The sequence below is a fragment of the Schistocerca gregaria genome, chromosome 1 (genome assembly GCF_023897955.1).
Source record: "Schistocerca gregaria isolate iqSchGreg1 chromosome 1, iqSchGreg1.2, whole genome shotgun sequence".
Lineage (NCBI taxonomy): Eukaryota > Metazoa > Arthropoda > Insecta > Orthoptera > Acrididae > Schistocerca > Schistocerca gregaria.
In genome coordinates, this window is record NC_064920.1 from 72,984,180 (window position 1) to 73,009,674 (window position 25,495).

At 41.0% G+C, this 25,495-nt stretch overlaps 1 protein-coding gene across 1 annotated transcript in view; it reads right to left on the reverse strand.

Annotated features, from left to right (window-relative positions):
- The window catches only part of LOC126333456 (sulfite oxidase-like), a 116,490-nt gene that overhangs the window by 15,815 nt on the left and 75,180 nt on the right, over positions 1-25,495 (reverse strand). Inside the window, exons 5-7 of the mRNA XM_049996740.1 lie at positions 22,963-23,152; positions 22,747-22,878; positions 12,165-12,357 (exon numbers count right to left, since the gene is read on the reverse strand). Of these exons, the coding sequence (XP_049852697.1) occupies positions 12,165-12,357; positions 22,747-22,878; positions 22,963-23,152 (515 nt within the window). The remainder of the gene's footprint in view (positions 1-12,164; positions 12,358-22,746; positions 22,879-22,962; positions 23,153-25,495) is intronic.

Below are 25,495 nucleotides of genomic sequence, written 5' to 3' on the forward strand. Positions count from 1 at the left end.
TGTCCTCAAGTACATCGCCCTTGTATAGACCGTCTATATACTCCTTCCACCTTTCTGCTTTCCCCTCTTTGCTTAGAACTGGGTTTCCATCTGAGCTCTTGATATTCATACAAGTGGCTCTCTTTACTGCAAATGTCTCTTTAATTTTCCTGTAGGCTGTATCTATCTTACCCATCGTGAGATAAGCCTCTACATCCTTACATTTGTCCTCTAGCCATGCCTGCTTAGCCATTTTGCATTTCCTGTCGATCTCATTTTTGAGACGGTTCTATTCCCTTTTGCCTGCTTCATTTACTGCATTTTTATATTTTCTCCTTTTATCAATTAAATTCAATATTTCTTCTGTTACCCAAGGATTTCTAGCAGGCCTCGTCTTGTTACCTACTTGATTCTCTGCTGCCTTCACTACTTCATCCATCAAAGCTACCCATTCTTCTTCTACTGTATTTCTTTCCCCCATTCCTGTCAATTGCTCCCTTATGCTCTACCTGAAACTCTGTACAACCTCTGGTTTAGTCAGTTTATCCAGCTCCCAACTCCTTAAATTCCCACCTTTTTGCAGTTTCTTCAGTTTTAATATACAGGTCATAACCAATAGATTGTGGTCAGCGTCCACATCTGCCCCTGAAAATGTCCTACAATTTAAAACCTGGTTCCTAAATCTCTGTCTTACCATTATATATTCTATCTGATACCTTTTAGTATCTCCAGGATTCTTCCATGTATACAACTTCTTTTATGATTCTTGAACCAAGTGTTAGCTATTACTAAGTTATGCTCTGTGCAAAATTCTACCTGATGGCTTCCTCTTTTATTTCTTAGGCCCATTCCATATTCACCTACTATGTTTCCTTCTCTCCCTTTTACTACTGTCGATTTCCAGTCACCCATGACTATTAAATTTTCGTCTCCCTTCACTACCTGAATAACTTCTTTTATCTCATCTTACATTGCTTCAATTTCTTCATCATCTGCAGAGCTAGTTCGCATATAAACTTGTACTATTGTAGTGGGCATGGGCTTCGTGTCTATCTTGGCCACTATAATATGTTCACTATGCTGTTTGTAGTAGCTTACCCGCACTCCTATTTTTTTATTCATTACTAAACCTACTCCTGCATTACCCCTATTTGATTTTGTATTTATAACCCTTTATTCACCTGACCAAAAGTCTTGTTCCTCCTGCCACTGAACCTCACTAATTCCCACTATATCTAACTTTAACCTATCCATTTCCCTTCTTAAATTTTCTAACCTGCCTGCCCAATTAAGGGATCTGACATTCCATGCTCTGATCTGTAGAATGCCAGTTTTCTTTCTCTTGATAACGACGTCCTCTTGAGTAGTCCCCGCCCGGAGATCCGAATGGGGGACTATTTTACCTGCGGAATATTTTACCCAAGAGGACGCCATCATCATTTAACCATACAGTAAAGCTGCATGCCCTCGGTTAGTAACCATTACAATTCCACTGAAGAAGCTTGGAGCGGGTATCCAAATGGGAGGCAAGCAGGCTGGCACCAATCACCATGGGTTGCCATCCACCACCAATGAGGATGGAGTGACATCCATAAATAAGAGGTCACACTCAGGTTGTGAGGGGGGAGTTGACACCTCGAGGGGCAGTGAGGTAGGTGGGGGGCCTTGTTCTGAGACTTATGTTTCTTCTTCTTCTTCTTCTTCTTTCTCATCTTCTTCTTCTCCTGCTCTTCATAGGACGAGGAGAGCAAGGTATGGAGGGAGAATAGGCTTCTGCAAGATCTGGAACTGACATTTATCTGGCCACTAAGGGGCAGCAGCACTTGGAGGGGAGTGTGTGTGGGAACTGCTCGGAAGCAGGAGAGGAGAAGTGGGAGAGACTGGTGTAAGGAACAAGGAGGAGGGGGAAAGGACGTAACAGAGGCAAACATAGAAGCAATCGACAAAGGGTGAAGTCAGTCATATTTCTGACAAGCCTTAGTATAAGATAAACGATCAAAGGAATTATACTTCTGTATCTTCTTTTCTTTCTTATAAGCCGGGCAATCCAGTGAGCATGGAGAGTGATAGTCATGACAATTAACAGACACTGGTGGTGGAACACAGGGACTCCTTTAATGGAGTGGCCACAGTCACCACATAGAGGGTCCACCGTACATCAGGAAGACATGCTCGAAATGCAAGCACTGAAAACACCTAATGGGTGACAGGACATACAGCTTCACATCACACCAGTAACAATAACCTTGACTTTCTCTGGGAGGGTCCCTCCCTCAAATACCAGAATAAAGACACCAGTGTCAGTGCGATTGTCTTTATGACCCATCTGAACACGCCAAACAAAACAAGCACCCTGTTGTTCCAGATTAGCCCAGAGTTCCTCATCAGTTTGAAGGATGAGATCCCTATGAAAAATGATGCCGTGTACCATATTAAAAGACTGGTGATGAGTAATGGATACCGGGATGTTGCCAAGATGACCATAAACATGAAGGGCTGCAGATTGTGCAGCATACGTGAGCCCAACCGCATCTTACTGAGAGACTCCACTTCACTAAACTTATCTTCAATATTTTCCACAAAAAATATTGGCTTTGTGGCAGTGAATGTGTCCCTGTTTGTCCTAATGCAGATCAGGTAACAAGGAAAGTGTTTTACCCCAAGCCAGTGAGCCTGGCCCTCCTCCCAGGGCATAGCCAGGGAAGGGGAGGGGACAGGGTAGGAAGGAATAGCATTAAATGATCCATTTACCAACTGAAGATATGGCTGTAGAAGAATGGCCAGTTTTTTAGAGCTTAATATGTTTCATATGCAATACACTCACCCTGATATCATCCTAGACACCGATAAGGGGCTCTCCCCACGGATAACACCCAGCCATAGCAAAGGCCACCTGGCACAGCGGCCATTGCCCAGAGTGCCGATACGCCAGAATAACAAGCAACCACTCTTAGGTATACATTGTAGGCAGCAGCTCAAGTATCAGAAGTGTGATCCCTGTGTTATCAAGGGGTTCAGCCAGATGGGTTCACAACACCTCACCACACGGACTGGCAACACATGCTAGTGACCTAGTGGGATGGAGGGGGGGGCTACGGCGGGGAAGGAAGAGGGAAAGCTATCCACACTATAGATGCTAGTGAGGGAGTTCATCTCCAAATGACTCATACAATGGTCAGAAATTTAGAAGTGGAGATCAAACACCAAAGGGGGGGGGGGGGGGGGCAAAAAACACCAAAAAGGAAGAATGAACAAAGGGTACAAAACCACAAGGTATACAGGAAACAAGATGGATAACCAGGCTGACGTAAGTAAGAACACTGTGAGAGGAGGAGGAGGAGGCAGAAGAGAAGGAGCAAGGGTGGGACCGATGGGACAGGGAAGGAAATGCAGTTTGGGAGGAAGAATGGGCTGCAATAGCTTGGGGCTATCATTCGCGAATTAATGAAAGAACCATGAGCCCCTGGGGATTGGGTCATAAAGGAACAGGAAATCTGGAGATTCAGTGGAAGAAATCTTTGGTGTGTTTTATACAAAGAGTGTAGGTTACAGGTTATAGGCTGCAGGTACAGGTCCACAAGGTCAAATTCTCTCTCTGCGTGGGTGCAGTAACTGGTCACAATGTAGCATCCAGGGTGGTTGCGTTTATGTGCTTTAGAAATCATTTATAAGGTAATTACAAATCACTTATAAGGTAGGAGTATGAAGGGAGGGACACAGTGTGTGTGTGTGAGAGAGAGAGAGGTTGTATGTAGATGTATCTGACAGCTGGTGGAATCCCTCCTCTTCATAACCACAGCTGTGGTGGCTTTATCAGCAAGTAAGATTATAAGGTCAGTATCCACCTCCTTAGCCAGATGGTTATCATTGTTACGTTCAGTGCAAGACGGGATTTGCGTGACATTACCTCCTCGGATTTTTGGGAGGTAGAGGTCTAGAATGGAATTCATTCAGCTGTGTGATGCCAAATGAGGAGCCGCTTGAAAATAAAAAAAATAAAAAAAACAGTAGCTTCATTAGGATTCATCTACTTGTAATAACAGCTGGAGGGATTGACAACATGCCAATCACATGTCCCATAATCATAGATCACTCATTGTACTGCCTTCAAAGTAGCAGCTGGCCAGTTAGAACAGATCTGTGTGGTGTTTACACGTTTATGAGTTTTTAAAGTGTGGGTTGCAGTTCTTTCTGCAGATGTGAGCTTGATGTTAGAAAATTCGGAAAAGTTAACAGGACATGGTTTGGGAACAGCTGAAGTGAATTATATTTAAGTGGTGGCATAAATTGACTCAGACTGTGTTCAATACTGGTTTTGGATTGAGTCTGATTGGGAGGGTTTGTGGTGAAAAAGTGCTTCCACCATATTTGACAAGCACAGCATGGTTAAATCTGGGAATGGGGCAAAAGATAAGGATGCTTTCATAATGATGACATGGTGAAAGTGAGTTTTACCATGTGATTACCAGCAGAGATGACTAATCTGTATGGTGAGGGTACACAGAAATTGGTCCCCTACAAGATATCCAGAAAATTAGTAACACATTCACTTGGGCAGTAAGGACCTACAGTAATCCTATCTGGTTTTTGGTACAATGTATAGGTCTTACTTTTGCATGAACCTTTGTAGATATGTCCACAGCTCGTGGTAGCATTCTCACTTCCCGAGCATGTGGTCCCGGGTTCGATTCCCAGCGGGGTCAGGGATTTTCACCAGCCTCAAGATGACTGTGTGTTGTTGTGTCATCTTCATCATCATCATTCAGCCCCATTATGGTTGGAAGAAGGCAATGGCAAACCACCTCCACTAGGACCTTACCTAGTCTGGCAGTGCGGGTATCCCGCATCGTCCCCTATGCTCTGTTACAGAGTTGGGACTTTGTCATCATTGTCGTTTGTAGATATAATCTTCATTTGATGTGAGGAAGGATACCATGTCTTAACAACAAAAGCTGTGTGTAAGTTAGAGAATACATACAACAATATGCAAAGTGACTCCAACAGCCTGAACAAATGTATATTTTTCTTGATATGGTGCTGTTTTCAAGCAGATTTTGTGGAGTTTCAGCTCTGAATTGAGTAAGCATAAGATAGAACACTGCCTGAGGCAGTGGTTGGTGGAGAGCAGTAGGTGTTCAATCCAACACAGCCACCTCAATGACTAACACAGGATGTGTGGTAGATACACAGGACTGACGTAAATCTGGCCTAACCAAATAAACACCTGCAGTTGGACTAAATCATAAAAGGAAATGCCTAAGGGCTAAGCAGATGGAGGAGGAACCATTAGTTCCACTTCAGCCTCCAACAGCTGAATAAACAGACGAGGCTATGTCATACTGGTAAGCAACAAATGTGTTACTCAAGTCCACGGCAGTCTCTTGCAATTTTTCAACTTGATGAGCTTCTGTCATTCTACATGGAATGCAATGAATACCTTCAAATTCACAATTTTTGTATAATTTCCCGGAAAGCTGAGATCCATCTTAAGCATATTCAAGACAACATGTCTTTCTCTCTGTCCTCCTTTCTCTCTCTCTCTTGGAAGTCCTGTAGCTATGGCATTAGACTAATTGGGGACAGGTTCTGGGAAGGCTTGTTTAGGAATACCACTGTCCAGCCTATATGGATAGAATCCAACAACATTTGGGCCAGGCATATCACTGATACTGCATTAAAACATTTCAGAAATGTTTCTCATACCTATCTGCATTAACATACATTTATTTACACTTCAAGCTAGCTATCAATTTTCACACCAAATACAAATTCTGTCAAGGTCAACCTGAATGCCTCTACCATCACTCAATGAAGACACTTTCCCATACAGAACAGCATCAAGAGCAAACTGTCTCAAGTCAGTTATGTACATGGAGATCACGAATAGTACATCATAATTACTTGAAATGTCTACTAGTCAGTCACATACATAAGAACCTATTCAGTATGCACTGACCTTCGTAAATGATCAACATTGTAAATGATTTCCAGATGTTTTGGATACTGAATTTTTTAATATAGAATCTTCCTGTTTGTCTGCATCCATCCATGATATAATGCACACTCCACACAAGTAATGTTTTATAAATCCATGCTGATTTATTAATAGAAGTTTGTATCTCTTTAGGAAACTAATTATATTCAAGCTTAGGTATGTGCAAAGATCCTGCAGCAGTTAACAATATTGGTCCATAATTGTGCTCAAAGATGTTTTCCCCTCTTCTTATTTATGGACTAGTATGTGCTTCTTCCCAATAACTAAGGACTTTCCACAATTGGTCCACAATAAATGCAATCAAAGAAAGGGGCCAATGCCACAAAGTATTCTCTGTAAAACCAGACTGAAATCCCATCAGGGCCTGGGGTATTATTCATTTTCAACCTGCCTCAGGTGCTATTCAGCATTAGCTATCCTTATTTCTATGCCATTCACCGGACAGTTTGTGTGGCAGCCTAAGGATGGTAGCTCTGTGTGATGTTCCTTCATTAATGATTCTTTAAATGCAAGATGTAAGACTAACTTTTCTTTTGCTGTCTTCTATTTCTGCATCCAACTAGTCAATGGTGAGTGAATAGAAGCTTATAACTCATTTAGTGGTTTTAAATACAACCAGAAGTTTCTAGGATTTTCAGAAAGATATTTCATTAACATATGACAGTAGTTTTTTCCCGAGGGCATGTATGGTTAAATGATGATGGCATCCTGCTGGGTAAAATATTCCTGAGGTAAAATAGTCCCCCATTCGGATCTCTGGGTGGGGACTACTCAGGAGGACATCATTATTTAATTGATGAAAGGAGAAAATATAAAAATGCAGTAAATGAAGCAGGCGAAAAGGAATACAAACGTCTCAAAAATGAGACCGACAGGAAGTGTAAAATGGCTAAGCAGGGATGGCTAGAGGACAAAGGTAAGAATGTAGAGGCGCATATCACTAGGGGTAAGATAAATACTGCCTACAGGAAAATTAAAGAGACCTTTGGAGAGAAGAGAACCACTTGTATGAATATCAAGAGCGCAGACAGAAACCCAGTTCTAAGCAAAGAATGGAAAGCAGAAAGGTGGAAGGAGTATATAGAGGGGCATTACAAGGGCGATGTACTTGAGGACAATATTATGGGAATGGAAGAGGATGTAGATGAAGATGAAATGGGACACACGTTACTGTGTGAAGAGTTTGACAGAGCACTAAAAGGCCTGAGTCGAAACAAGGCCCCAGGAGAAGACAACGTTCCATTAGAACTACTGACGGCCTTGGAAGAGCCAGTCCTGACAAAACTCTACCATCTGGTGATCAAAATGTATGAGACAGACAAAATATCCTCAGACTTCAGGAAGAATATAATAATTCCAATCCCAAAGAAAGCAGGTGTTGACAGATGTGAAAATCACCGAACTATCAGTTTAATAAGTCACAGCTGCAAAATACTAACGCGAATTCTTTACAGACGAATGGAAAAACTGGTACAAGCCGACCTCGGGGAAAATCAGTTTGGATTTCATAGAAATTTTGGAACACGTGAGGCAATACTGACCTTACGACCTATCTTAGAAGAAAGATTAAGGAAAGGCAAACCTATGTTTCTAGCATTTGTAGACTTAGAGAAATCTTTTGACAATGTTGACTGGAATACTCTCTTTCAAATTCTGAAGGTGGCAGGGGTAAAATACAGGGAGCAAAAGGCTATTTACAATTTGTACAGAAACCAGATGGAAGTTAAAAGAGTTGAGCGGCATGAAAGGGAAGCAGTGGTTGGGAAGGGAGTGAGACAGGGTTGTAGCCTATCCCCGGTGTTATTCAATCTGTATATTGAGCAAGCAGTAAAGGAAACAAGAGGAAAAATTTGGAGTATGTATTAAAATCCATGGAAAAGAAATAAAAACTTTGAGGTTTGCCGATGACATTGTAATTCTGTCAGAGACAGCAAAGGACTTGGAAGAGCAGTTGAATGGACTGGACAGTTTCTTGAAACAAGAGTATAAGATGAACATCAACAAAAGCAAAATGAAGATAATGGAATGGAATGTAGTGATGCTGAGGGAATTAGATTAGGAAATGAGACACTTAAAGTAGTAAAGGAGTTTTGCTATTTGTTGAGCAAAATAACTGATGATGGTCGAAGTAGATAGGATATAAAATGTAGACTGGCAATGCCAAGGAAAGCGTTTCTGAAGAAGAGAAAATTGTTAACATAAAGTATAAATTTAAGTGTCAGGAAGTCGTTTCCGAAAGCATTTGTATGGACTGTGGCCATGTATGGAAGTGAAACGTGGAAGATAAATAGTTTGGACAAGAAGAGAATAGAAGCTTTCGAAATGTGGTGCTACAGAAGAATGCTGAAGATTAGATGGGTAGATCACATAACTAATGAGAAGGTATTGAATAGAATTGGGGAGAAGAGGAGTTTGTGGCACAACTAGGTAAGAAGAAAGAAGAAGGGACCGATTGGTAGGACATATTCTGAGGCATCAAGGGATCACAAATTTAGCATTGGAGGGCAGTGTGGAGGGTAAAAATTGTAGAGGGAGACCAAGAGATGAATACACTAAGCAAATTAGAAGGATGTAGGTTGCAGTAAGTACAGGGAGATGAAGAAGCTTGCACAGGATAGAGTAGCATGGGGAGCTGCATAAAATCAGTCTCAGGACTGAAGACCGCAACAACAACAACAACAACATGGCATTATAACTTCCTAACTTTTGTGTTTCAGCGATTGTGTACCCATTTCCGGATTGAGAATGCAAGAGTCTCACTTTCCTCAGCATTTGTGCTACTATAAAATCAATGCAAGGCTTTCCTGTTCTTAACCAGCTTACTCAGCACATATTTACGTGGCACACAGTGCACAATAAGTACATGTTCTGCCCACAATTCCTCTGTCTCTGTTGCATATAAATTAAATAATGTCCATTAATTTTATAAGTAGGATACTTATTAGTGTTATCTGTGCTGACAAGCATCAAAACTCTTCTACGCTAATTAGATTCATTGACTCTTATAATAATGCCCAACAGTGAAAATGACTCAGCTTCAAAAATAAATTGTTCTTATGTGCTTCCATCTGCTGAATTAAAAAATTTCTATAAAAATGACTGAATAGCTTGTGCTTTGATGGTGCAATGACATGTCCTTTTTTTCCAATCTAAATTTTTTGTTTGGTGGTAATTACATTTTTGGGGTTGCCACACCTGTTAAATCATGAAACACAACATTCTCCAGATGTTTGTAGATTATAAACGATATTACTGTTGATGTGACTGTGAGTTTCATATTGTTTGTATTGTAATTAGTGCAATATCTCTGGTTTTCAAGTGCTCCTGAAGTTTACAATTTTTTGAATCAAAACACAGTGAAAGTGTATAATTCCAGTGAACATGTTTGTTACATTTTCTGTGAAATAACATTTTTGTCACAATAACATAGTCTGATGTGGTGAACATAGTAACTCAAGGGCTCTGCGTTCAAGTTACAACTCTTGTTCCACTATACAACTATACAATGAAAATGGCTAAGAATTATTTTTTTTATACAAATGGCTTTCACCGTGTTTATAATTTGGCAGAAACCTAGAAACCACACAGATAACTGCTATTTTTGTTTGACTTTATGTACAAAGACAAGGTTGCTGATGAAGAAGAGAGGAGCAGTAGATAGGTTACTAGCTCCTAATCGACCCCAAACAAGTACATGATGAAGACAATGTGGAAGAAGTGGTACCCGTAGCTTTCCACATCCCTTGAGCCCGAATTTTGTGAAAAGGAACACGAACCTCACAGATTCAATAAAGCAGTGATTTCGTCTGAGACCCTGATTTGTTGGAAGCAGTGGAATATTCTCCAATGTGAGGAAGATGATGTCATAGGGATCCGATAACTCCTCTTTTTTTTCCATTCAAAGGAAACAATCTTGCTGTTTCCTGCAACATTGTGGCTTGATGAAATATTTGAATCTGAATCGTGATCCAACTGACTGAAGGCTTTCATAGACTTTTCCAAGCTTTGTTTGAAAGCTGTATTTCTCCAGGCAGTCTTCTATCATATTAGAATTCTTAGAATATTACTGTCACTGAAAAATGTGGAACATTGTTGGCATATGCAATTGTGAGTAAAATGTATTGTTTTCTCTTAATCCATTGAAAGAAGAAGAAGATATCCCACAAAGGAATTATCCAAATGGGATGGAAATTGGTAGCTGTGATGTACATGTACTGCAAAAAAAAATATATTTTATTCAAGGAAATGGGCTTCACAATCTGAGCATGTCAACAGTATATTGGTCCACCTCTTACTCTTATGCAGGCTGTTATTCGGTTTGGCATCGATTGACATAATTGTTGGATGTCCTCCTGAGGGATACTATGCCAAATTCTGCCCAACTAACATGTTAAATAGTCAAAATCCCAATATAGTTGGAGGTCCCTGCCCATACTGCCTCAAACATTCTCAAGTGGGGAGAGATCCAACAGGCTTGCAGGCCAAGGTAAAGTTTAGTAAGCATGAAGAAAAAAAGTAGAAAATCTCACCTTGTGTGGGTGGGCATTATCTTACTGAAATTTAAGCTCAGGATGGCTTGCCATGAATAACTTTGCTGTGAGGGTGCCACAGATAACAACCAAACGAGTACTGCTATGAAAAGAAATGGCACTCCAGACCATCATTCCTGACTGCTGGGCTGTATGGCAGGCGACAGTCAGGCTGGCATCCCATTGCTGTCTGGAGCCTATTCGGACACGTCTTCAACTTGGAATCTCATTGACTGGAGTAGAATTGTCTTAAGTGATGGGTCCCACTTCAAGCTGAGCCCTGATGGTCAGCGAAGACATGTCTGGAGACACCCTAGACAGTAGTGGGATATCAACCTCACTGTTGCCTGTCATAAACCCAACAACCAGGAATGGTGGTCTGGCATGCCATTTCTCTTCAAGGCAGGTGCTGTTTGGTTGTCATCCATGATACCCTTACAGCACATCGGAACATCAATGATATTCTATTCTCGTTTTATTGCCCTTCCTGGCTCGAGTCATCTGGATGTTCCCCTCCACCACCAGATTTTCTGAACTGCGCAGACAGTTATTATCTTTACAACAAATTCTCCATTTCCAAAAGTATCCTGACCTCAACTGATGGAAACTACTGTCCCCACACCATCCACCCAACAGTTTCCACCTCCTTTGTCCTATGACCTCCTCCCTATTCTCGTTGTTCACCCTCTTTGTGCACTGCCCTCTTGCAATGAACCCACCCATCTTTCCCCTTCCCCACCCCTCCTCCTTTTCATTCCCCATTTCCCTCCCCCAACCCCAACCATCCCCAGCTCACTGCCCAACAGCCTCCCGATGATGACCCTGTTAGCAGTTTAGTCCTTGCACATTCTGCGGGACAGCACTCTTCTATCCCCTCACCCATACTCTGCTATCCCTTCACCTTTTCTGCCCTCCAGATTGCTAGTTCCATTCTATGTGAAGTTGCATTCTGGTCCAAACTGCTGGAGATAATAGTCATGGGTGTATGAGGTGTGCTTGCTTGTGTGAATGAATGAATGTGTGTGTGTGTGTGTGTGTGTGTGTGTGTGTGTGTGTGTGTGTGTTCTCTTTTCTGTTGAAGGCTTTGGCTGAAAGCTATAGTGTAAGCGTCTTTTCATTGTACCTGTCTATGACTTAATGTGTCATCTTTATGGTAATTAGCAATCTATATTTTCCTTATATTGTTGATATTCTGACCTGGAGAGTCCATTGTTTGACTAATCCATTTTTTTTATATACATTCTATGTCTCATTAGATATTTCAGAACATTCTACTTCAGGTTTCATCCAGCAAACACAAATTTTGGTAGGGATATTGTACATGTCTGCTGGTCCACGTATCTTCTACTTGGCGAGTATTTATTTTGGCATGTGTTTATTTATTTGTATCTAATCATGGTTCTTACAATGTTTGATTTCATTGACTGTTGTGCTATAGTCAGGCCAGCCTGATTTTGATATCCAGTGATCTGCATTAATGCAAATCAGTATAACAACATAGGGATCAGCAAAAGTATAGGTCTATGCAAAAATGAATGAACAAATAAATTAATTACATAGAAGGCATAAGACTGTTTCAGGTAATGACTTAAGATCTGCTGCATGAACGGAAAAAAAAAATTTTTAATGAAATAATGGTATAACAAAATATCAATAGTTACCCAGCCACTTCACTTGCCGTGCTCCAATCACCCCAGGAACAATAACTCTGACAGGAAATCCATGGTCTCTTGATAAAGGCTCTCCATTCATTTCATAAGCCAGGAGAACATCATTTCTTGGATCAATGGCTTTTTCAAATGGTACTGATGCTCCATATGGCATATTCGAAACATCTGTATCAAGACCTTCAAACTGAAATATTTCTCAGCAATGAAATTCTGTTGAATTCCTACATACAGGAAGAACAAAAAGAAAAAGGAGAAGAGGAAGACAGGAAAAAATAGATAGAAGTCATAATATAGATTCAAATCATTTTCATTATATACAATAAACATGGAGAAATAGTAATTTTCAAATCACAGCAAAGATAGCATAAAACTAGAATTAAAATATTGCTGATTATGAAACATTAATTAAAACTGAAGCTTTTGTAGGAACATTTCCTCGTAGGAACGACATGCGGTCGTGACAACAGATGCACGTTGGACGATGTAATATGTTTCTTGACTTCTATTGAAATATGCACACTCATAACTTTTAGAGCAAGGTGAAAGCACAATGCTTTTCTTACAGTGTTTCCAGTTAGAGCCTGTAACGTCACTAACTGACTTTTGGAGACAAAATTATAATATAGTAATTCAAATCACTAAAAAAAATTAATATAAAGAAAACATGTCCTCAGAACCAGAGGCCCTCGTCAGTTAAAAATAGTGGACAAAGCCCTTTATGGAATCATTTGGGAGGTGTAAATCAGCATCTAGAAACAGGCCTCATGGGTATCAAAGATGCAAAACTGCCAACTCTTAACCAGTTTGACAGCTGTCATCTAGTCAAGGCCAATCAGTCACTTTCCTGCAGTTTTGGTGCCCATGGTCACCACATTTAATGTATAAAGAAGCTCTACGAACACGCTGATAACTTTTTAAAATCTTTTTCAGATACGCAATATTTTTCCTAGCTAGAAAAGAAACAAATTACCTGCATTATTCATCCAATTAAACCAGCAATACCCTGCACTATTCACCTCATTACATCAACAAAGCTTTGACCATCTACACATACCTGAGATAGGGGATATCCTATACAAAATCCTTCCTCATCCACTCGTACTTCTCAAGCGTTATTGAGAAAATCACATGATAATTTTGGTCATCAAATATATACCTGTGCGTGGCCATTTTTACCATGTAGTGGCAGCAGCTGAGAGGTTAGCGTTCAAGACCTGTAATCGCTGGATCGATGGATCAAGTTCCATTCATCAGTTTTCTTTTTTATTTCTAAGACAGTCATTTTCTTTACAGTTTATATTACAATTGATATAATGGGAAAAATATGTGTAATCGGATCAACTTTATTAAATTTACAATGTTATTTGGCAGACTACAAATTTTTACTATCACAAATAATATATTATTCATAACTATCAACTAGTAAATGACCAACCACATAAAGTGATACTGAAAATGTATGCTTGGCCGTGATTTGAGAAATCCCTTATACCTGGAAGGAGCCCAAAATGACTTGTTACCTCCTAGTTTTGACTGGCACAGATGGCTTTTGAAAGATGTACAATTAAACGTCGTTTTCATCATTACGAGTACAAGTTGCACGATGGTATTTTTTGTAAAGACATGGAAAATGTGAAGTTAAACGGCGCCAGCTCCATTGAATAAATGCTATGTTTCCGCATACGCAAGGTCTTTTGACGGTTTCTGAGGAAAAACAAACCTCATAAATATTTTCAAAAACGTCTCTTTCAGACTATAATTTGGAAGCAAACAATTCATAATGCAGCATTTCCTTAAATATCGGCACTGATAATTGGTCATGCAGTATCGACTGTATTTTACTAGCATCTTCACGAGAAGCAATTTCTCATTCTCTTTCTATTAGATACGAACAATTTTGAAGACACGGACAAGCATTCATTTTGAGTATAACTTTATGCATTTGGTCATTTACTAGTTATGAATATTATATTATTTGTTTTGTGATAATAAAAATTTGTAGAATAACATTGTAAATTTAATAAAAGTTCATCCGATTACACATATTTTTCCCATTATATCAATTGTAATATAAACAGTAAAGAAAATGACTGTGTTAGAAGGGAAAAAAAAAACTGCCGAACAGGACTCAATCCATCGACCCAGCGTTTACAGGGTTTCAATGCTAACCACTTGGCTGCCGCCACTTCGTGGTAAAAATGGCCACACACAGGTATATATTTGATGACCAAAATTATCACGCGATTTTCTCAATAACGCTTAAGAGGTATGCGTTACTGCTTACACATTTTGTTGTCCTCATGGAGTACTACTAGTGTACGAAGTTTACAGTAAATCTGCATTGCAAACGAAGTGGCCTCCTCTTGTAAGTAGTTCTCTGTTGCTCATCCAACTTGCACAATATCTTGTTCTATCCCAATGCCACCCATGCACATGATTCTGCTCCTCATGTGTCTTGCTTTGTGACTGACACAGATACCAAACATGCCCCATATGTCCATCCGTCAGCAGTCCTGTCACAAGCATTCCCCACCCAGTCAGATAGTACTATATGAGAAAGTAGCCACACCAAACACTGGCTGCACTGCAATTACTACACAGCGTATTAAGTGGGTATGAAGACTAACCAGACATTTACCCTCACAAATGCCCAACACCACACTGTCGCTAGCCAGAAACTCTACCAACCATTTGCTGAAATTTGTACTTATAAACACACACCAATGTGATCTCCCCCTCTAGCACCAACTCCTCAAAACCACAAAACCATAATCCACTTCTTCCTACCCCTTTGCTCTTTTCTGTCCCCCTTCTCCCATCCTGACATCACATTACCAATCCTCCTTTCACATTCCTTCTCTCCCCCTTGATATGTACCTGCCTAGCCAGAGCTGATCCCTTTTTCTCCTTGCATTCCACCTTTCTGCTCTTTGCATTCATTCTATTCGTGATCCTCTCGAGTTGACATGCTGTAATGCCATCAGTGATGGTAGTTGTAGCAATTTTCAGTCTGAAGACTGATCTGACACAGCCCTCCGTGGCAGTGTATCCTGAGCAAGTTCCTCTATTTCCGCATAGCTACCGCAAAATATTTCAAAGCTTTAGTTTCCCTCTACAACTTTTAGCCTCCACACTTCCCTAGATAACCAACTTGACACTTCTTGATACCTCTCTCTGTCAAGTTGTGCCATAAAGCTCTTTCCTCCACATTTCAATACAATACCTCTTCACTAATTATCGAGTCCACACATCTAATCTTCAGTATTCTTCTATAACACCACATTTCCAAAGCTTTTTGCCTCCTCTTCTCTTCACTGCTTATAATTCTCATTTCACTTCCACTCATTTAAATTTTCTACAGTTTTTACAATTTTGAAACAAATGAACCATCCATATATAACAACAACAACATACAAAATGCAGCAGAACAAAACTTGCACAGACATACTGTAACTGTTCAATGGAGAGTTTTACCTTTTCTTGGAGGTTTCTGTTTTAGTTGTTATGCTTTTAGTTTTTAATATGAAAAGGAAATGGTATTCACTGCCATCATAGTATGATGAATACTTATAGCTGGCACAGTACTTACAGTAGAATATCTTTGGCTTGCCTCTATCAACCATGCCTCCATCCTTGCTACCCTCCCTGTTTTCCTTTCCCTGTTGCTTCATAACATGGGTTGTGAGTAACGAAATCCACTTTCCCCTCTTCCCCCTCTCTCCTCCCTGATGAAGGAACATTTATTCCGAAAGCTAGGAACATAAATTTTCGGTTGTTTTTTGTGTATCTATCGGCTGTACTGAGTTGAGGTAAGTAATGGCCAGCCCCTCTATCTCTTTGTTAGTATTTGAATACTTATACATTTATTCAAGGCCACAATGAAACCTTAGGGATGCTAAATGTGTGTTTAACAATGAACCTGTCTACTCTTGTAGATAATGATATTGATTCTGCAATGGAAAACACCAACATAATTGAGTCAAAGAGGTTAGGAGCCCACCAACTCAGGTACGACAGCACTTCCTTCAAATTAGCTAGTCACACTATCCTGAGGCCAGAATACCCCTATAACCAGTGGCAAGTGGCTCTACAGTTATACTGTTCACTGAGTGAGGACAGTGCACATCATCCTTGTGACAAGCTATTGAAACCTTGCTGCTTGCTACTCGACTGGACTGAGGATTGCTATCAGATTATTTATTGTTGCCATATAGATAATGACTTTGTGAGGCCTTACAGGCCTTCTGGTATCTTTCTTCCACCATCTAGTTTGCTCACTCATACCAACAGAGCTTGTTCAGATTTTTGTGAACTGTAACTTGTTCTGTGGTTGTTCCACTGGTTACTGATAAGAGCTGTGCATGCTGGTACATGAGAACCGAACAAGCATATACAAAAGGGGCTAGGAGGATTCTGGTCATAGTTCAAGGGCACTGGACTCAAACCCAGACCACAGTCAGTAAGGCAAACATGGCCCCGGAGTTTCTTAAACTTTGGCAGCAACAATTAATTCTGCAACAGCAACAACTTCAACAGGAATAGGATTGCTTGGAACAGTGGATGGACTCACATGCCCAACTAATTCAGCAACTCCTGCTTCAAGCAGCAAAGTTGGTACACCAGCTGCAGCCATTTTCACCTTTCCAGCCAGACACTTAGGAATGGGGCAGCTATAATAGGTGCCTCTCCATTTCTACAACTTCTGATGTGGCATTGTAATGTACACGTTTTCTGTCTACTAATCATAACTTGTTGAATTTGCTTCACAAATGCAAGTCCTTAGTAGACCCAGAAATAAGAATGTTCAGAAATTTGTAAGTTACTGTCTTTATATCATGAACAGAAGTGTCATGTAAACAATATTAGAAATTTTTCATTAGCATAAACACATTAATCAGTCATATGCCACATGGGCAGCTGAACTTCAAGGTCTCTCCAGAAAATGCCATTTTATGTGTGCTACATTAAATTGCAATCAATCGTATGCAGTCTCTCTTGTGCGAGACGTTATCATTCCGTTTGCTACAGACTAGGAAACTTTCACAAGCACTACAAATGGACAATCCAGCCCTAGACAAGGCTCTCACACTTGGTGAAGTTCACAAAGTTTCATGTGAGTGACAGCATTCATTTGAGGAACAAGACATATCTTCTACTGACAGCTCATCCTGTTCCCTTAGAAAACTGCAGAACCAGGTCTCACTCTGCTTAACTCCTAGTAATAACAACTCTGTGCCTTCCATTCAAAGACAATGGTACACAAGGTTCAAGGATTCTGAAAGTGACATGAAGAGTATAAGTTTTGGGCATCTGAGTGTGAGTAATGCAGATGTGGAACAGATGCAACAAGCGTTTATCTGGAGTCCAACCAAATCAATTTATCAAATGTCTCGACAGTTGCAGGTACCACCAACAACAATGCATAGGGTGCTAAACAAGAGACTGGAGCTTCATGCCTACAACGTGCAGCTTCAGCGTGTTCCTTCAACTTGATGACAGACCAAAGTGCAGACCAAATTGAACTGAGATTCTGTATTGCATTGACAAACTGACAAAATATGAGGATCTGGGGCTCTGAAAACTCCCATTTTATCGTTGAAATTGTACACAACAGTCCAGAGACAAATATGTGGTGTGACCTGCTTCAGGACCATGCGATGCAAATGCTTTTCTTTGCAGAGGTGTCAGTAATACAGATATGTTAGAATAATTTGCATTTTCACAGATTGAATAACTACAAACTGACACCATGCTTTTCAGGATGGTGCCACTTCTCATTGGGCCTGAATCATGAGGAAGGCTCTGGACGGCACAGTTCTAGGTGACTTGATTGGCAGGAGAGGGCCCATTTCCTGCCCCAATAGGCAGCTTTTGTGAATGTGGGACATACAAGAACTACAAGCTTGCATCAGAGTTTCAATTCAAACATTAATGAGGACATATTGAGCTGGAAATGGGAGGAACTGGAATATCACTTGGATATACTGTGTGCTACAAATGACTCACACACTGAACTCTGGTTAATGGCTACTAATGTTTTTGGTGTGTGTGCCTAGGCATCCATAAGAGGGAGAGTGTTGTGTGTGTGTGTGTGTGTGTGTGTGTGTGTGTGTGTGTGTGTGTGTGTGTGTGTGTGTGTGTGGAGGGGGAGGGGGTAGAACTTGCCCCCTCCCCTTCCTCCTTGAAATATCGCAGTAAGATAATACTACAGCAGTTACCACTATCTCTTTGGAAAGTGTGACAACAGACACTCAATAATGGAGCATGGGCTTCATTCATTTGTGACTCATTTTCTGTTCCATAATAATGGGCTTGCTATTGTACTGTGCATCAAACAAAGGCAAAAAAATCAGTTTTTGACAATATAATGTAAATAGAGAAATAAAAAAATCTACTCACCAAGTGGCAGCAGGAGATCACAAATATTAGAAAGGTTTTGCATATGCAAGCTTTCGGAGCCAGTGGCTCCTCCTCCCAGAAGAACGGTGGGAGAGGAAGGAAGAAAGGCGAGGAAAAGGACTGGAGAGTTTTAGGAAATAGGACAGAGCTCAAAAACTACCCGAGGTAAGGGAGACTTGCCAGACGGTACATCTCCCACATTCATATTGGCCACTGTGTGCTATTGGAGCCTGGCTGCTTGCTACTGCTACATCTACATCTAAAAGACTACACAGTAATTCACAATTGAGACCTGCCAGATGGTTTGTCGAGCCAGTAGATTGGACTGTAGACCGCTCTTTAATTATTTATTGCTTTACTGATACTGACTTTCTGATTTTGATATCATTCTTCCACTATCAAGTTTTCTCACTCACGCAATACCAGCACATTCAGGTTTATGTGAACTGTAACTTGTTTTGTGGTTGTTTAATTGTGTATTAATGAGAGCTGTGCATGTTGGTAGACGGAAACCAAGCAAGCATATACAGATATACAAATGCTTAACCACCAAGACATCTCTGCCTGAAACTGGTCTCCTCCAACATGGCAATCCTCCAACACAGCTGGTCAAGTAAGTGACTCTGCAACTGTACAAATGATGGAATGTTGCGGTTTGCACAGTATTATTGTGAAGCACTATTCATGTGCAGTAGTGACAGTATCACCTTAAGCACTGGGTTCTTTGTTTCTTAAGGTGTACTATCTCAGTTGGCTTTCAGCGAGCTCATTCCATACACAATTCAGCATCACTGTCTCTCAGAACAAAAGTTCCAGGTAGAGTAGTTGGTAATCTGGCATGTTACATTTTGCCTCTAATGCAATTAAGACTGCCAGAAGAGAATAGTGAGGAAGTTCACACGTGTCCTACTACATCATGACTACTTGTAATGGAAAACCCACCAACACCACCGTTTCCCCACAAGCACAGTTATATGCGCAACTATGTCCCAAGTTTCCGCTTTAACACCATACTCAGCTTTCCAATCAATTGCTTCATATTTTATACATTTATTTGCTGTTTTGGTGACTTTTCGTAATCCTTGAAAGTCATTGTAGTTTATAATAAGTTAAATCAGTATATCGTTCTCAATATGCAGTTACAGGAATTTGGGATGGAAACTTTTTTTTCTGTTGAGTGTTATGTGCTATAATCTTTGTATATAAAGGCAATGTCCCAACTGATTGAGTCCTGTGTCGTCATTGCCCAGCCCAAACCACTATGGACGGAAACTTGAAATACATATTCCAGCATTTTTTGGAATCTTACCTCTATGGGGGTGAAGTACTAGGTGGAAGAGTTTCTTGTTTTTTTCAATATATTTGACTTCTCAATTAGAAATAAAAAATACATGTTTCAGTGTTTTTGAAAATTTAACATGGTGAACTAGAACCATACTGACTCACTGACTCATCCTCACTTACCCTCAATTAATAAGTATAGAAACTTAAACATTTGGTGTGGGTGTGAACCTTATACTGTAGGCATAATTTAAGAAGGTATTGTTCAAAATTCCATTCATAAGGGGGCGAGATAAGGTAAGAAAATTTTTAAAAATATTTTTTTATGCAAGGATGAATTTTTTAAAATATGCAAGGAAATCTGAAGCTAAATCTGTGAAAATATGTATTTGCTTCTATGGTGTCACCACCAGACACCACACTTGCTAGGTGGTAGCCTTTAAATCAGCCGCGGTCCGGTAGTACACGTCGGACCCACGTGTCGCCACTATCAATGACTGCAGACCGAGCTTCGCCACATGGCAGGTCTAGAGAGACTTCGCGGTCCGGTAGTACACGTCGGACCCACGTGTCGCCACTATCAATGACTGCAGAGCGAGCGTTGCCACATGGCAGGTCTAGAGAGACTTCCTAGCACTCGCCCCAGTTGTACAGCCGACTTTGCTAGCGATGGGTCACTGAATAAATATGCTCTCATTTGCCGAGATGATAGTTAGCATAGCCTTCAGCTACGTTATTTGCTACGATCAAGCAAGGCGCTATTATCAGTTATTATTGATACGGAATCATGTACCGTCAAGACCGACATTCGTCATTAATGGATTAAAGTTAAGTATTCCACCAGCTATGTCCGTTTTTCTAAATTCTAATTTCCTTGTCCTGTTCCAGACCTCACGCCAGCCTGCGTGAGCTAAAATGCGTGCCTTTCGGCAGTAACACGGTGTTGGCTCTCCTGCTAAACACAACAATGGCGATGAGGATGGGATTCTTTGTCCACCGGGGACATTGGGGTATAGTGAGAATGAAACAACTTGCTCGTCAGCACTGTACTTAGTTCGGAATCGATGCCGTGATTACGAATATGTGCTCTTCTTGCATGTTGTGTGCTGAACAACAATCAGCACCACCACGGAAATTCTTTGCATGACCAAAAGCCACTTCCCCTTGACAATGCTTACACATCGATTTTGCTGGTCCATTCTGGAATGCTCGATGGTTGGTTGTGGTAGATTCATTCAGTAATTTTCCTTTTGTTGTCCGGATGTCTTCCACGACATCATCTGCCACCATCCAAGCGTTATCTGCTATCTTTTGCATTGAAGGTCTTCCACAGACTATTGTTTCTGACAATGGCCCACAATTCATGTCCGCAGAATTTCAGTCATTCTGCAAGGCCAATGGTATTCAACATCTGACGTACGCGCCGTTTTCGCCACAGTTAAACGTTGCCGCTGAACGATTGGTCGGGACATTCAAGTCACAGATGGTGAAGTTGAATGAGTCGCATTCTCGGGAGGACGCGTTATTGCTCTTTTTGTCCTCGTATCGCTCTCAGCCCCGAGATGGTCACTCGCCGGCTGAGTTGCTCCACGGTTGTCATCATAGAACCTTGATGTCTTTGCTACATCCGCCGCATCAGGTTCCTGTGCAGCGGCAGACACCTGCTTTTGCTCCAGGCGACGTTGTCTACTATCGTCACTACCAAGGTTTATGGCATTGGCTCAAAGGGCGCATTCTTTGCTGCCTCAGACGCGCTATGTATCTGGTTTTGGGGGCCTCTGGTGAGGTGCGTCGTATCTCAATCAGCTGCGCCTCTGTCATCGCACGGGATCTGCCACTCACCGTCTGCTTTCAGCGACGGTGCCGTCCGGTCAGCGCCCCGGGGACCCATCTACTGGCTCGCCTCAGCCCCAGGTGTTACCAACGCTGCCTTCCATTTTGGCCCATGGCGACGTGCCGCTGCCACCGCCGCCGCCGCCTGTTCTCCCGCCGGCAATCCCCGCAATGGACGCGTCGCTGCAACCGCCAGGCGCCTCCCTGGGTCACGCGCCACCGATCGCTTCCCGTGACCAGTTGTCCTCCGACATGGAACTCTTGCCCACTCCGGACCATATGTCGTCTTCGCCCGTCGGGTGCCCCGGCCCGATGGAAGTCGACCCTTCGGCCCCTCCTGTCTCTCCACGGGCGCATACACCGCATGTTGGCGTGCACCCTGGAGCAGGTTTATTTGCTACGACCTAGCAAAGCCCCATTATCAGTTATTATTGATACTGAATCATGTACCGTCAAGACCGACGTTCATCATTAATGGATTAAAGTTCAGTATTCCACCAGCTATATCCGTTTTTCTAAATTCTAATTTCCTTGTCCTGTTCCAGACCTCACGCCAGCCCGTGTGAGCTAAAACGCGTACCTTTCGGCTTCCTCTAGTAACACGGTGTTGGCTCTCCTGCCAACCACAACAGCTTCACTATCAGGAACAAAAAAATACGTGTTGCACTGCTTTTGGAAATTCAACCCATAATGGAGTGAAATAGTGGCTGACTAAGAAAATATTACATTACATTAAAAAAAATTTTATGCTACATCAATGAAAATCTACATCAATGAAAATTCCTATTTTACTTCTCAGTTGGGTATAAAGAAATATGTGATATGGAATGAAATTTCCAGTGGAAATATTACCTCAAGATGGTAGTAGGCACGATTAACAAAAATCTTGGACTTTTGGTCAGATGTGCATTTGCAAAATCCCATGCTACTGCGACCTTAATTAGCATGAAAAGTGTAGAATGTTTTGCAATTCTGATTAAAGAAAAAAAAAAACCTGTGCAAATCATGTAGTCTATGCCAGTGAAGCAGCAGGAACTAGGCTAGTTACCAATATATTCACCTGTACGTGCTGTGCCTTTGGATGATTGTCTTTATATCCAGCAGCTTTCAGAACATCAGCAAGTTTTGCACCAGACCATACTGCATTACCTATAGCTGCCTGTCCCCATGACAGACCTCTTATTGCTTTCACCTGCAAATAAACAACACAGAGATTAACCAATGTCTGCACATCATAGGCATGTAGTAACATTACATTTGAAACACTACTTATTACCTTAGCCATCTCACTTCGTCGATTTCCAGCACACTGCACAGCAGCTGTGACAGTATGTTTTGGAAACTTGGTCTTCAACTCATCAAGTGATAGCACCAAACCTTTAGCATTAAGACCTTCGACCTCTAACTCATAAGTTGACGGGTCAACATCAGGTACAGGTAAATGATTGCGTACGTAAAACAGATGACTGAAACAAGTTAATGGACTCACTCAAAAGTGATTTCATCACAGTATGTAAATAAAGATGTTTAGTATAATGATGATTAATAAGTGAAACTAGATTTTCATCGTGAAAGGAAACAATATTAAACTAACACGATAATGCATCGAAAAGATGTGCATTTATATTTCTGAAATAACAAACTAAACTATTTACATCAAAACGAGTGAGGTACAGCTTGCGTAATATAAGGTGGAACTTGCACAGAAATGCATTTTGTCCTGAATGTTCGTTTTTCTTAGGGGCGGTCGCCACAGTTGCCTGTCACCTGCTGACCAACACACTTTGAATGTTCTTGCTGCTGTCTCTTCACTATATAACATGGAACCACAGTCTTCAAGCACCATGCATGCAGGGAAAGCTCTTCATAATCAGGGATGTGTCATTGTACGCAATGTCATTAAACTTATGTTGGAGAGGCAAACGAGGAAGCAATAATCTCATTAAAAACTGTGCTTCAGAGAGTTGCAGGAATTGCCAGCTATTCAAATTGCAGAACAAGAAGAGTAAAGGAGGGGTAAAACAGATATGCAAGTGCTTTCCAAGGCTTCATTGCTTCCAAAAGATACAGAAAAAGGAGAGAAACTTTTTTTTTTTACGTAATATTACTGAACACTTTGTCACAGGACTTACACTATATTCATGTGACCCTGTGGTTTATTTTTCATTTTCAATATAGCAGCGAGTGACTGCTTGTTATGCTACATTATTTATCCCTTTTTTGTTTTATGAGATTTCCTTCAGACAGTGCAATGTTGGACTTAATTTGCTTTGGTTGATCCTGTTCTTTTTTATGTGGCTATCTGCATTTCTTTTTTCAATAGTCTTGTCAGAAACTACTGACTTTGAAAATCTATATTATTTGTTGAATTACTGATTGTACTAACATAACTGTTAATGCTACCATTTTCAGACTTGGTACCTGTAGCTTGGAAGTTATGAGAGACATGCACTTGTGCATAGACTTCAGCTTCTTCTCTACTGCACAGGGCTTGTTCATGCCAGAGCCCACACTACCACACTACTACCAGTGTCCTCTCTCCTACGGTGCTATCTGTGTTGATACTGGCTAACTTATTCTATGCACACTCTAACAAAGTTTGGACATGAAGTTAGCTGGACAATACCTATGCTTGTCAGTACGTCCTGCCAATGTCTAGGTCATTCTATGTGGCACACACTGTTTTATTCAGACTGGGTGACAAAGCTAACTCCAGAAAACCTACATCAAAAAGGTGGGACAGGGGGTTAAAATTGTGCAATGCAAAGTACTTCTTTCTTTATTGCAAACTATTGACAGGCGTGTCTGATTGGCAGCATCATGGGCGGTGGCTGGGTAACATGCAGTGTTTCCACCACCAGAGGGGACCCAGCATCTCGTGATGGAGTATTTAAATGCAGCTGCAGTGGGCAGCAGTAGACTCAGTTAGGGTGCAGTCAGTGACTTGCTATTAATCGACTGCGTGTAGCGAGGGCAGTGACTTGGTGGCCAGTGGTACGCTAGGGCAGCAGCTACGTCTAAGACAATAATCAGTGCTAGTCCGAAGAACTAGTTGTTGTTTGACCAGTGAAAACTGCCCTGTGGAAAACTACTTCAGATGAGACAGTTGAACATTTATTTGTACTTGGCATATGAGTAATGGCCAGAAACCTGGTATGTATGTCTATTGTTGACGAAGACCTTAATGGCTGAAAGTCTTAATTGTGAAAGTTTTTTTGTTGTGCCTATCTGCGACTCAGCATCTCTACTATTCGATGAGTAGCAACTTTCCTTCTCATAATATTGTTACATTCAAATCATGTTAATATTATGAGGAAAATAATTCTATTTTCTAAAGTTTGTGCTCACACTACCATTTTTCCCTTGCACATCACAATGAATAACAAAATGAAGAACATATCTTTCTTGAAAGCAGTCTTCTAGGTGTATAAAAGGGCTTAATTGTTACCACAGGATGCAGGCACATCCTACATTAGCTTTGAAATACTCCCTTAAACCATATGGTATGCAGCTCTGTGCTATCAATTTTTTCAACAATCTGTCCTAATATGAGGAAGCGGGTGGGGCAATCATCTGTAAAAACATTATTAACAACATAACAGAGTCTGCATGGTTGTGTATGTGAATGTGTGTTCACTTACTAGAAAATGAGCACGTGCTTGGAAACTAGTACTAACTGTTTCTATTATGTGTTTCTATATACCAAGCACCAATCCTCTACAGGTAAGTCACTGCCTTCCCTTATTTTACGTACATTTCAATCTAGGAATTTCCATTAATGTTAATTCTGGCATAAAAATTTTATTTTA